Here is a 13,449-nt window from a genome sequence, read left to right as displayed (position 1 = left end):
ATCTCATTTCAAATGGCTCTGAGCACTATGGGACTCAACTGCTGAGGTCATTAGTCCCCTAGAACTTAGAACTAGTTAAACCTAACTAACCTAAGGACATCACACACATCCATGCCCGAGGCAGGATTCGAACCTGCGACCGTAGCAGTCTCGCGGTTCCAGGCTGCAGCGCCAGAACCGCGCGGCCACTTCGGTCGGCCTTATCTCAGTTATGTGCATGAACAACGTTCTGCTGGAGAGAACAAACACTTGAGTTTGGCATGGTTGCCGCTAATTAGCAGCAGTGTGCGCCCATTTTGGTTCTAGTAAAAATGGTATCAGGACAACAGAAAGCATTTTGTGTTCTATATTTTGCACAGTGTGGCTCAGTAATAACTATTCAGTGTGACTTTCATACTAGATCTGGTGCTGGATCCTCCTACAGCACAAAGCATTCGACGATGGCATGAACAATTCCAAGAAACAGGTTGTTTGTGTAAAGGCCAATCGTCGGACTGTCCTCGAGTGTCCGACACTGATGTTGAACAGATCTGTCATAGTTTTACAAGGAGTCCGCAGAAATCTGTTTGCCGTTTACCATGCAGCTCGACAGCTCAACATGCCCCCAATGTTCATCTGGTGTGCGTTTTGTCGACATTTACACATGGAACCATACAAAATTCAGCTACTGCAAGCCCTTCGTGAATGTGACAACAACAATGTGTGTAGTTTTGTAATCTCGTTCTTGGCAAGCTGGAGGATGACAGTTTTCTTCCACACTTAGTAATTAGTGGTGAGGCAAAGTCCATTTAAATGGAAAGGTGGTGTCAAAATGAGAGAATATGAGGTACGAACTATCACATGAAGTTGTACAACGTGAGAGGGACTCTCCAAAATTTAATGTGTGTTGTGCAGTTTCACGGGAAAAGGTGTATGGTCCATTTTTCTTTGCCGAGAACATTATACCAGGAAGCACATATCTCACTATGCTGGAGACCTTTCTTTTCCCACAGTTGGAGACTGATTTGAACAACTTCATTTACCAACAGGATGGAGCACCGCCACACTGGCATCTGGAAGTGCGAGAATTTTTAAATCAAAGGATTACTGAATGATGGATCGGTCGCACTAGACCAAATGATTCAGCCTCCAAGGTCACTGTACCTGACCGTATGTGATTATTTCTTGGGGGGTTTATAAAAGGCTCTGTTTATGTGTCTCCAACAACAATTAATGAACTAAGGCATCACGTAACAGCAGCTGTCGAACAACTATGAAAAGGTTTTAAAAAAGCTTTTTGAGTTTCCCATTCAATACATCGTGTGTGTTTATTAGTTTCAGAAATACAGATGTGCCAAATCACATAATTCTTTTTTATACACCCCGTATTAAAAAAATATGTAGCCCATGTCTGTCCGAACTTTTATTGCAGTACGGTGTAAAAATTTTAAGTAAATCAGTCAAGAACTTTCTGATCTTTTTGCTAACATCATCTCCTGCTTATGTACTATGAAATAGGTAGCCCATGTCCACCCAAATGTACATTACAGTATCATGTAAACATCTGAATTAAAACAGTCAAGAACTTTTCAAGATTATTGGTAACAAACTTTTTTTCCCCTTTACACATTACATACAGATTTGTGTACCATAATATTAAAAAACATGTTGTATATGTCATCTAAGCATTTACTATACCTCGCTTGTTCACTAACTCACAAAAACTTACCCAGAAACTGCACTAATCTTCTACTACAGTCCAATTTTTAACGTCTAACTCATTTCATTTCACTAGAAAAGGTATATTTTATAATTAGTTTCTTCAAAAATTAAGAAAAATGAATACTTTTCCTGATCTCATTCACTTATTGTATATTTTTCTCGCAAAAGGTGAATGTAAGAAAATAAATTTAATATTTCTTTATAAAAGGTGCATGTAAGAAGAAAAATCAAATTTTTTCTCACAACGAATAGCTAATATTAAAATTTTACTCGCTCACTAGTTCAGTGTATTTTATTATAAACAGTGAACATAATAAAAAATTAATTCAGTATCAAAAACTGTAAAACAACCTCCAGATGGTTGCAGTAGGGAGGTTAGACAGAGAGCGGGAAGCGGGTGTTTCCTCCTTAGTAATAGGATTCAATCGCATACACCCAAGACTACTGACACTTAGGATGAAAGGGAAATTCTTCAATTACTCCACAATTAATGCCCATCCACCAACTGAAGAATCATTGGAGGAGGGAAAAGAAGCTTTCTATGAATCTCTGGAAAGAGCATATGATGAAACCGCAGTGCATGATATAAAAACACTAGCCAGAGACCTAAATGCTCAGCTGGTAAGAGAACAGATCTACAGACCAACAATTAGTATCTGTAGCAAGCACGTCGTAAGTAATGACAACAGGGCAAGGTTGATACTACCTGCAGCATTTAGAAACGCGTGTTCACATACAAGGAAATGCGTGATGGAACTCTAAATGAAAATACAACAAACCAGATTGACCATGTACTAATTAATGCAAGGCACAAGTCAAACTCACTAGATGTAAGGAGTTTAAGAGGTCCAAATATATACACCTACCATTTCCAGGTTTGAGCATAGGTGAGGGCAAGCATATTCAAGCACTGAAATGAACCCAGCCCATGACGCAGAAATATAACATCACACCTTTAAAATCAGAGGAAGCAAGGGCACAATACCAGGAGCAAATAACTCAGGCCCTTGGAAACGCTGGAGAATGTAATAACATTGAAGATCAATGGGAAAAGACAGTGTAGACAGCAACAAGCGAAATACTTGGGAACAATGTTAGGCAAACAATAACCTCGTGGTTCAGTACTGAATGTGAAACAGCAAGAAATGCAAAAATGAAGCATACAGGACATCACAACCATATTGTACGAAGAGGATAATGAAAGATGATACAGAAAAACAGAGAACTGAAAAAAGGTCCCATCAAAGGAAAAAGGAGGAAGTGGATGAGGGCAAACATTGAAGAAACAGAGCTTCAGAAAAAGTGAAAACAAGGCATGAAAATTTTATAGAGAGGTGAACAAGGCATGGAAACCTTTCAGGGCAGAACAAGTTTAATGAAAGATGACCAGGGCAAAATTATAAGCGAAGAGAAAGAGATAAGCGAGAGGCGGTGTTGCTACTCCGAAAACTCCTTAATCCAGACCAGTTGTGCCAAGGAACCCAACAAACATACAGAAGGAAGAAGACACAGATAACAGTGTGGACCAATCTAACTTAGAAGAGATGAGAACTGCAATGAGGAAATTGAAGAACAACAAGGTGGCAGGAACGGACAGCATTCCAGTAGAAATTTTTGAAGCAAGGAGGCTCTGAATTGGAAAGGAACATCTTGAAACACAGTGCTTAATTTGAGATATAAAATCCCCTTTAACATACTGTACGACTGACTCCTTCCAATAATACAGTGGGACATGGGGCCATACCAATGGGGATTTTAACCCAGTAAGACAACTGTTGAGTAGATATTTATCCTAAGACAAATTCTGGAAAAAACAAAGGAATATGGGGTTTAAATGTATCATCTTTTTATTGATTCTAAAGTAGTACAATAGTATACACAGAAAGCAACTATATGAAGCTCTAGGTGAATTGGGTGTTTAAAAAAAGGATAATAAGAATAACAATAAAAGGAATGCAAGGTAGCATAAAAACTGTAGAGTGCTGTCCAATACTTTGTAAATTTATATGGAGTATGGCAAGGTGATGTGCTAGCATGCCTCCTACTCAATGCTGCATTGGAGAAGGTGACGGAGAGAAGCAAATATCTTGAGTAGGGGAATGACTTTTCATAAATCTGTGTGAACATACTGGACTATGCGGATGACTTTGACGTAGTAGCGAGGACTCTGATTGCAACGGAAAAAACATTCACCATACTTTAACAGGTCATCGATAATATAGGGCTAAATATGAACAAGCAGAAAACAAAATACCTAGCTGCTGGGAAAGTGCACAGGGAGAACATGCCAGCTGAAATAACGATGGGTAGATATATCTTTGAAACAGTCAATCAATTCAAGTACCCGGGTGCAACTGTAAGCAGTCTAAATGATTCTTCCTATGAATTAAAGCAGAGACTAATTGCAGCCAATAAAGCTTATTTCACCTTAACAAAGCTTTTATCTTCAAGGCTCCTGACTAGAACCACAAAACTAACCATCCATAAAACACTGATCACACGAGTGCTCACATATGCCTCTGAAACCTGGGCTCTGACAGCCAAAGGATGCTGAATCGCTGGAAGCATTTGACAGAAGGATACTTGGGAGAATCATCAGCCCAATTTGCAAAAGGAAAAGATGGAAGAGATACAAACATGAGTTGTACGCCACCTACAAAGATTAGCCTGTTACAAGAACTGTGAAGTTATCTAGGCTGAGGTGGGCTGGATATGTGACACGGATGAAAGATACAGAAATACCAAAAAAAATTTTATAAGGAAAGCCAGGTGGACAGAGAGGATGTGGTCAACCGAAAACTAGATGCGTTGTTTTGGGGGAGGAGACCAAACAGTGAGTTCATCGGTCTCATCGGATTAGGGAAGGACGGGGAAGGAAGTCAGCCGTGCCCTGTTCAAAGGAACCATCCTGGAATTTTCCTGGAGAGATTTAAGGAAACCACGGAAAACCTAAATCAGGATGACTGGACACGGTATTGAACCGTCGTCCTCCCGAAAGCGAGTCCAGTGTGTTAACCACTACGCCACCTCGCTCAGTGAACTAGATGGGAGGAAAAGTCAGAGAAGGCCTTTGGAAGATGGACTACAGGAATAGAAAACACACACAGGAAAATGGGCTAACCCACAAATGTAAAAGCTTAGAGAGAAGTGTTGCCATCTGTTGTTGGGTATGGGAACTATCAAAATTGACAGTGGTCTCACCTCAAAATATCACTTAGGGGTGAGACCAATGTCAATTTTGATAGCTCTCATACCCAGCAATGGATGGCAACACTTATCTCTAAGCTTTTACATTTGAGGGTTAGCCAGTTTTTCCAAGAACTACTTCAATTGGAAAACGCTAGCTGGGACTGGGATGAATTTAAGGAGATACTTGAAGGGTCCAAGACTAGTTACAAGTGGGCTACGTCTCCAAAAATTTGGGTACCATGTAAAAATATGAAATAAACTGATCAAGAACTTTCCAGCATTTTGCTAAAATCCTTTCCCTTTTATATGGTATACATATATTTACAAACTATATACCTTTAAAAAATGTGATGCCCACTTCCATCTGCACGTTTATTAGTGTATCGTGTACACATTTGAAGCAAATAGGTCAAGACCTTTTCAAGGCTTTTGGTAACAAACTACAACTTGTTTTTATATAGGAGCATAGGTTATCATCTATAATGTTTGCTGATGACATGAGTCAACTGATTAATGCACACACATCAGTCACATCAGACCATAAGTTCTGGTAATTACTATCAATTCACAATCAATATTTTCACTTCTTAGTTAATAAACAGTTAGATAATTCTAAACTGATCCCTAATTTTTCCCCCCAAATCAAACTGCAAACAAAAATAAATTTTTAGTTCTGTCAACTACGCTGCACTGAATGTTGTCACCTGCGAAAGAACAATCAAAATTGTCACCGGATAGTTTGGTGTTGGCTTTCTTTACAACTGGATAAATGGGGTTGGTAATTACATCTGTGTAAAAAGCTATGCAGAAACCAGATTGGTATTCACCAAAACTATGAAATTCTCAATCCTATCACAGCTTGACACATACCTTTTAGCAGTGTGAAAGACACATGTTGAAGACCTGTCTTACACAACCACACAGCAGTCTGGTCACTGATATATAATATAGGGGAATTCAAACATTCTACATTAATATGGCAGTCCCAGTTCAAAGTGACACCATTACATGACACTACTTTTCAACATACTCACCAAGTCTCTACAAACTACGGTCGAAACATTTATCAGTCGTTCAGTTCTCCAGTGATACAAATAAGCTCCTTGGCAATTGAGCCTCCAAGAACCACTGTGTGAATACTGTAATCATTAGGTAACCTAAAATTGCTGTGAATTAGTTCCTAGATTGCCTGAACATGTCATCCATGGCCTGAATCAATGGCCTTTCTTCCCTACCAGCATCACCGATGTCTGTGCAGACTTGGTCACATTGTTGACAACATTTCACTACAGATGGATGCAACATTGCATTTAGTTCTTTTACTGCTAGAAATTCAGGTTGAATCTGTGTACAATTTAGACGTTTTGCCCACAAGAATCATACAATGCAATACACTAGGGTAGTTTGAAAAGTTCTCGTAATCACCACGAGAGGTCAGCACTAGTGCAACAAGTTGTTCACGTGATATTCATTGGACTGTTGTCGGTAAACAAGTGGCACATCAGTGCTCTTGGAAGAGAGCTGTGGCTCTGTCGTCGTTCCCGCGAGTGATTTGCGAAGATGGAAAAAAAAAAATATATAATATATTGAGATTCAAGCAGTGATTAAGCACTTATTAAGTACTTTGTAAAGAAAGGTATGAAAGTAAAGGACATTCATGCCAATTTTCAGAATACACTGGGGGACCCTGCTTCTTCATATTCAACTGTCGCCAAGTGGACAAATGAATTTAAATTTATTTGGGAGAGCTTAGATGATGATCCACGCAGTGGTCGGCCAAGATGTGTCACTACTCCAGAAACCATTGCAGAAGTGTACCAAATGGTCATGGAGGATCACCAATTGAAAGTGCGTGAAATTGCTCATGCTTGTCAGATGTCATCTGAAAGGGTATTTCACATTTTAACTGAAGAATTAGAAATGAAAAAATTATCTACAGGATGGGTGCTGCGACTCTTGACACTGGATCAAAAATGCATGAGAATGGACTTATCTCTGAACAATGTTTGGCCCGTTTTAGGAGAAATGAACAAGATTTTTTGCACCAGTTTGTGACCACAGATGAAACTTGGGTGCACTACTATACCCCAGAGACAAAACAACAGTCAAAGCAGTGGAAACATGCTGATTCTCTGCCACCAAAGAAAGCAAAGACAATTCCTTCAGTGGGAAAGATAATTCTGTTTGTGGATTATCTCCCCCCTAGGCAAACAATTACTGGAGAATACTATGCTAACCTCCTGGATGAATTGCAACAAAAGATACGTGAAGAAATACCAGGTTTAGCAAGGAAGAAAGTCATCTTCCATCAAGGCAATGCACACCTGCGCACACATGCCTTCGCAATGGCAAAATTACATGAACTAAGATATGAATTGTTGCCACACCTGCCTTATTCACCTGGTATGGCTCCATCAGACTTCCATCTCTTCCGAAAACTGAATTTTCTTTTTGTTGGATGAAGATTCACTTCAAACAAAGAACTGATAGAGTTGACAACTATTTTGCAGGCCTGGAGGAAGCTCATGATTGAGATGGGATCAAAGCACTGGAACATTGTTGGACCAAGTGCATTAATCTACAAGGAGACTACATTGAAAAATAAAAAAAGTTTCAATGATGTAAGTACTTTTTTTCCATTCTGTTCCGAGAACTTTTCATAGCGCCCTCGTACTTCAACTTTGGAGTAATTTTCCAGTTGGCACCCCATTTCACTGTGATTCAACTGTTATCTGTTCTGAGGCAGAACTGTCTCTGCAAGAAACACAGAACTTGTATACTCTTCTAACATTTCAACAATGTCCCACTCTTGTAGTGCAATGCTTTTAGAGTAGGACAACGCATGCAAGTTATTCCATTAAAGAGAGGGCCACAGGTGAAGGCAAGCCATATCATAAATCAATTTTGTTGTAACCACTTCATAACTGCAATGTGTGCGTAACCAACAGCAAGACATACATTTACTGAAAGGCCACTGCCAAACTAAGGAAGAAGGCAACTTTGAATAGATGTCTGAATTTCAATAGCTGCTTCTCGGTTGTAGCCCTCTTTGATATTTCTGACCAACCCAGGCTTCTCTGAATCATATGGTCCCACAATCCTTGTGACCTTGCTAACAGTCATATCCTCAAACTCCTTGGCCCCCTATTCCTGTTCCAACTACGGACAGGTCACAGTTATGTGCTCCCTATTTCAAATTATTTTCTGATGTTACATTACTTTATTACATTATACATTGTATTACATATTACATAATATTGTCAAAAATTGGTTGTTTTCTCTGTTAAACTATATTGTGAGTGGGCTGCTGCTACCATTTTAACGTCCTATCCTCACCCCCAACCCTTGCCTGCATGTAATCCTGTAAGAAAATGTCCGCATATTTTGTCTCGTATGAGCAAGCAATATTTGTCAAGTGTTCCCACTATCTTCCCCCCACCCCCCCACCCCCCAAACTCCATATCACCTGTGTCTTGCCCATCAATTGATCATTTTACACGCTCTTGTGGTAAGTGATTATCTTTTCCAATACCACTGTTTCTGCTTCACTAATGCATTTCTATTCTAGTATGCATTAGAACACAAAAAGCAGACAAACAGCATAGACAAAAAAATTTCACATTTTATCTCAAGTCAAAGCATTTCTTTTTACTGAGTTAAATGTTCTTACAACGGAGGTAACAATATGTTGTTGAGCGAATTATATTCTTGCGTAGCTCAGTTAACAGAGCAGCAAAATATGCATACACCATAAAAATTATAGCTGGTATGGACTAATAAAACAAGAGGCATCAGTCATCAAAGTTATGATGAAGATAATGTGAGTACAAATGATTTATAATACAATGGTTTATTTGAGATAAATAATCAATAATGTGATATGAAACACACTCTTACAGAGTTTACTTACTTGACTACATCATTAAAGACAAAAAATACACTAGTCAACAATAACAGCATGGTCAGTGCATAGACAGTTCTCGCGTGTGCACATTTGATGAGAGCGTGTTGGTCGCAGTTCTCATGGAAACACTCTTTCGTTACTCCTTGTTCAAAGGAGTACTTCAAGGGTGTTTGAAATACACCTGGAAAGTATTTTGTGTAGCGCATCGAAAAAATGCAAATTTGATTAAGTTGTAGAATCGTGCTACCAAAAACTGGAAATACACAAATGACTGAAGGCATAAGGAGTGTTCTTTATGTCACATGTTAACGTCATTGTCAAAATATACCATAATTGTATCTGTGCTAAATTTCGCAAAATTTTTGTATGCACAGAAGAAGAAAAAATCGGCAGGTGGTACAGTGCCTGTGCACTTTGCTAGAATGAGTTTCTTGATGAGTTCAATGACTTTAGGAACTGTAGAGTTGTATAGTTCATCATTTCTACTGGCTGTCCCGGAGTCAACTACGAGAAAGGCTTCAGTTTTTCCTATTATATCTGGCCACATTACTTGTTCTAGAAAAAACTTTTAAATCCCTCTTCATCTTATTAGCGTATTCAGTACATTTATATTTGCAGGAAAATGGCCAGTCAACTTTGATACAAGGACATACAATTGAGGTAGCAGCACTCCATCCATCACAATCCCAGGCATTATCATATAAGAGTGTGTGTTTGCCGCTATGGATCCAACTGCAACACAGACATGCTTACTTCCCTTCACTGCGAGAGTCCATCCAGATTGTAACTCTTCATCAAATATCCATTGGTAAGCATTAATTACTTGAGCTGGTCACAGACTTTTTCCTTAATGAGAGACTTTATTTCTCTCCGAACTGATAAGCTTTTTGTTGAATATCTGTACGCCTTCAACCAACCGACTGCTAACTTTGTGGGTTATTTTGCGACAGACAATTTTATTCCTACATTTAAATTTATTTACCCCCGAGTTGGTAGCTTTGAACTGCAGTGAATTGGGAGGGTCACTTCCTGTCTTTATTTTCAGTGTCCACAGTCCCAATGTGTGGTCATGTATTATTGTGTCTTCCTATCTCTATGCTATAAAATGATCATATAATTCACAATTTATCACATCCTGGAGAACTTTTGGGTTTGACGAATGATGTTTCAGCCTGTTTTCAAAGTTTTGTAGCACAGTCTTGCTCTTTATTTTCCTTTTCTGTGCCAACACGGTTGTAATTTTCAGCACAGTGTCACATCATGCTAATCCAGGATGACACATATGGGGAAGATCAACATTTCCAGCTTTTCCTTTGGTTGTTTTGTCCATATCTTGTACACATCAGCCAGATATCCATCTGGAAACTTGATTCGTTTCCTCATAGGTGATGGCTGATAAGATGAACTACTGATTCCTTGGAAATCCACAGGTGAACCTGGAAACCCACCACTTGTGACGTTGCTTTGTCCCTCACTGCCATGACACTAATTTTCTTCATCTGATGTCTCTTCCATCTCGTACCACTTCATGTCAAAATGTAGTAACCTTTGCTGTTAGAGCATCCTCTTCTGTCAACTGTTGCTTTATTTGTTCAAATATAACATGCTCTTCTCTTGCAAGTATATCAGCTACAATACCTAAGTACTCCACCAACAGTTTCACGACAACTACCTGTCTCATTGTTCAGGGTGAAGCACTTGTTAACTCTGCAACACACTTCCACACCACAAAAATAATCTGATCTACTCTAAAAGTAAACACAAATCCATATGACATATTGTGGCCACTGTACTGTTCACAGAGTGAGACGTACATGAAGGGCTTTAATAGACAGGGGTAACCTATTACTGCCCCACTTATTCCTCCCTCTCCTGTCAACACTGTTGCAGCATAGCTTTACAGAGTTTTTCTTTCTAGTCAGTAACAAAACAAAAATAGTTTTGTTCTATTCTTTGCCACAACTACTGTGACCTATTGTTAGTTTTAACTATTTCTTGCAGATATAAATTAAGAAAAATTTCCTCGATTAATATCACACAAGCAGTCCAACATTATTGGGAGCCAGCAATTTATATAACAACAGTGTCTTTTGACTTCCCCAATCTTTTCATTCACAGTGGGACCCACAAAAAAGTATCTGAAAGTTCAGTTAGTTAGTGAAAGTAAAAACAAAGAGCTCAGTATCTGTTTACATTTGACCGCAGTCTTAAATTATAGCAGAAGTGATTACATGTAAAGTATTGGATGCAACTAGATTTAAAATGTTTGTGGTTCATACCTTTTGATGATGTGCTGCCAACAATGGTGGTGCTAACTTCCATATCATCTTTCATACGGCCTGTATCAACAACAATAACATTGGAGCCTGTGACTCCTTGACCATAAGTGCCGAGACGGTTATGGCCAACAGCTCCATTTCCTGATAATGGAGCTGCAACTATTGTAGAGGTCGCTGGTGGTGAATGTCCAGCCACAGAGTTGGGAACATTTTCACTCATCTTCTGGCCAGTCTTTCGTTGAATAGCAATAACTGGCCCATCAACCTTAGTGATAGTAATGCCAGGTGGCAGCTTAAGGTTTTCAAGACTGAAGGATTGTGATCCATTGTCATTGTTAGTTGCTGAATTTGAAACAGTCTGGTCTGACCTCACAGTCTTACTTGCAGTGCGAGAAATGTTCACAGTCGGTGAAGTATCCACAGAACAATTATCCCAAGAAAATCTATCAGAACAACTATTTTCACCAGCAATAAGTGCGACAGAAGATGCAATATTTTTATTAGATGTGTTTTTACACGTGTTTTCAGATGAACTTCCAGATGTTTTGTCTGGAACATTTTTAGAAACTGTATCTGCAGCCCGATTACTAGAAGTGTTGTTTCGACTTGTACCATTCGAGTTACCGTTTCCTTTGTTTTTCTTCTTCTTTCCACTTGAGCTAGTACTGTTGCTGTTACTGTTGCCACTGTTACCACTGATTTTGCTATTGCTGTTCTGGCCTGTGCTATTTTTACTGTTCAAGCTGTTGTTTGCCGAATTTTTATTAACATTATTGTTAGTACCACCTGTTTTATTGTTACTGGAAGCAGTCTTGCCATTAACACTGGACTTATTTTTAGAGTTCTGTGCAAGATTTTCTTGGTTTGTCTGCCGTGTAGTCTCCTGCGACTGGCAAACTGAAACACACAAAAAACATTAGATTAGATACTCAATAAAAGATAACACCTCACACACTTTGTATGTCATAAATTGGATTTTAATATGAAATCTGGTAGAGATGTGAAAACTGAATGGACATTACAAAACCGGCATTCACTGCCACATCTGTACACTCAAGTTAAACATGGATATTTCAGAGCTCACCGTGGCTCACTTAGCTACTATCTCTCCTACGCTTTTGAGAAGACTGGTGATCCCCAGCCTGCCACCTAAACAGTGGACAGCTTGCACAGAAAGTAGGAATAATTCTGAGCCACAATGTTCTTAGGTCTCAAACTGGACAAAAATTTTAACCAGAATCAAAGACAACTGAGCAAAAAATATTTATAGCCTAACTTTGCAACAGAAACATCAAACAAGGCTAGAGTGACATTAAATCAATTGCCAAGTGTAAAATAATTTGAGCAAATATAAGAGATATGTGAAGAGAAGTGGTTAACCTCACGAAGTTTCATGTTATTCACTGTTTAGAAATTTCCAGCACAATATTATAAAGGTCTGAAAATCTGATTTTATTACACAAGAAAACTGAGAATCCCTGAATTCCCAACACAAGAAAAATTTTAAAGTTTCCTCCTTTTTAATCATTTATGCCCAGGCAGTGTAGTATTTGTGAATCCAAATGATGAATATCTGGGAACAATTATTGATGCTAAATTAGGAAACAACAAGTGAATAAACATAGAACTCAGTTCTGTAATGATGCCTCTTTGGTGGAAAAGTGTAATCAGTCTGTGCAATATGTACCAAACAACAATGACAATGCTTGAAGGAGATAGCTTTGCATTTAAGTACTGACTGTATTTGCTATTAACATACTGCACTGGTTATAGGTCAATGCTTACAAGATATTTGTATTTCAATTTAAGTTATTAATTTAAGAATTTTATCTTACTAAGCAATTAGTCACGTTGCATATCATCAGATTTGTGAATCAGCCCCCAACCCCAAAATAAAGATCAACAAACTGATTTATACAATGGTGTAATAGAACGTATTAAGGGAAAACAAAACAATATCTAACAGAGGATGTAGAAGTAGGAGGATGAGGATAGGAGGAGGACATGAAAAAAGAAGTATTATTACAGTAAAGATTACATTACGAGTTTCCACAGATTTTTGCAAAGTAAATGACTATCTGTTCTATTATTTGCCAGCCAATATTAGTCTCCTATAACACAGTCCTTGTGCAACCAACATGGTTTATCTTAATTCGTAAACAAAAGTCAGTTGCCTTGTTCTAAGAACATGAACAAAACACAGGAAGAAACAGGATAAGAGAAGAATGAAAGAGGAGGAGAAGACAAAAGACGGGGTGGGGGGGGGGGGGGGGAGGGGGGAGAAGGAGGAAAAGCTGGGGGTGGGGTGAGAAGGGAACATATGGCAAAAGGAAGCAGTTGAGGGTAGGTATTGCAAGACAAAGGGCAAGGGTAATG

At 38.8% G+C, this 13,449-nt stretch overlaps 1 protein-coding gene across 2 annotated transcripts in view; it reads right to left on the bottom strand.

Moving 5' to 3' along the window:
• Positions 1 to 13,449, bottom strand: part of LOC124614027 (protein FAM193A-like) — a 228,731-nt gene that overhangs the window by 48,075 nt on the left and 167,207 nt on the right. For both annotated transcript variants that reach the window (XM_047142845.1, XM_047142846.1), the window contains exon 17: positions 11,074 to 11,970. In XM_047142845.1, the coding sequence (XP_046998801.1) occupies positions 11,074 to 11,970 (897 nt within the window). The remainder of the gene's footprint in view (positions 1 to 11,073; positions 11,971 to 13,449) is intronic.

This window comes from Schistocerca americana, chromosome 4 (genome assembly GCF_021461395.2).
Source record: "Schistocerca americana isolate TAMUIC-IGC-003095 chromosome 4, iqSchAmer2.1, whole genome shotgun sequence".
In the NCBI taxonomy this organism is placed as follows: Eukaryota; Metazoa; Arthropoda; class Insecta; order Orthoptera; family Acrididae; genus Schistocerca; species Schistocerca americana.
The sequence above is the reverse complement of the archived record's forward strand: the minus strand, read 5'-3'. Positions and strand labels throughout refer to the sequence as shown.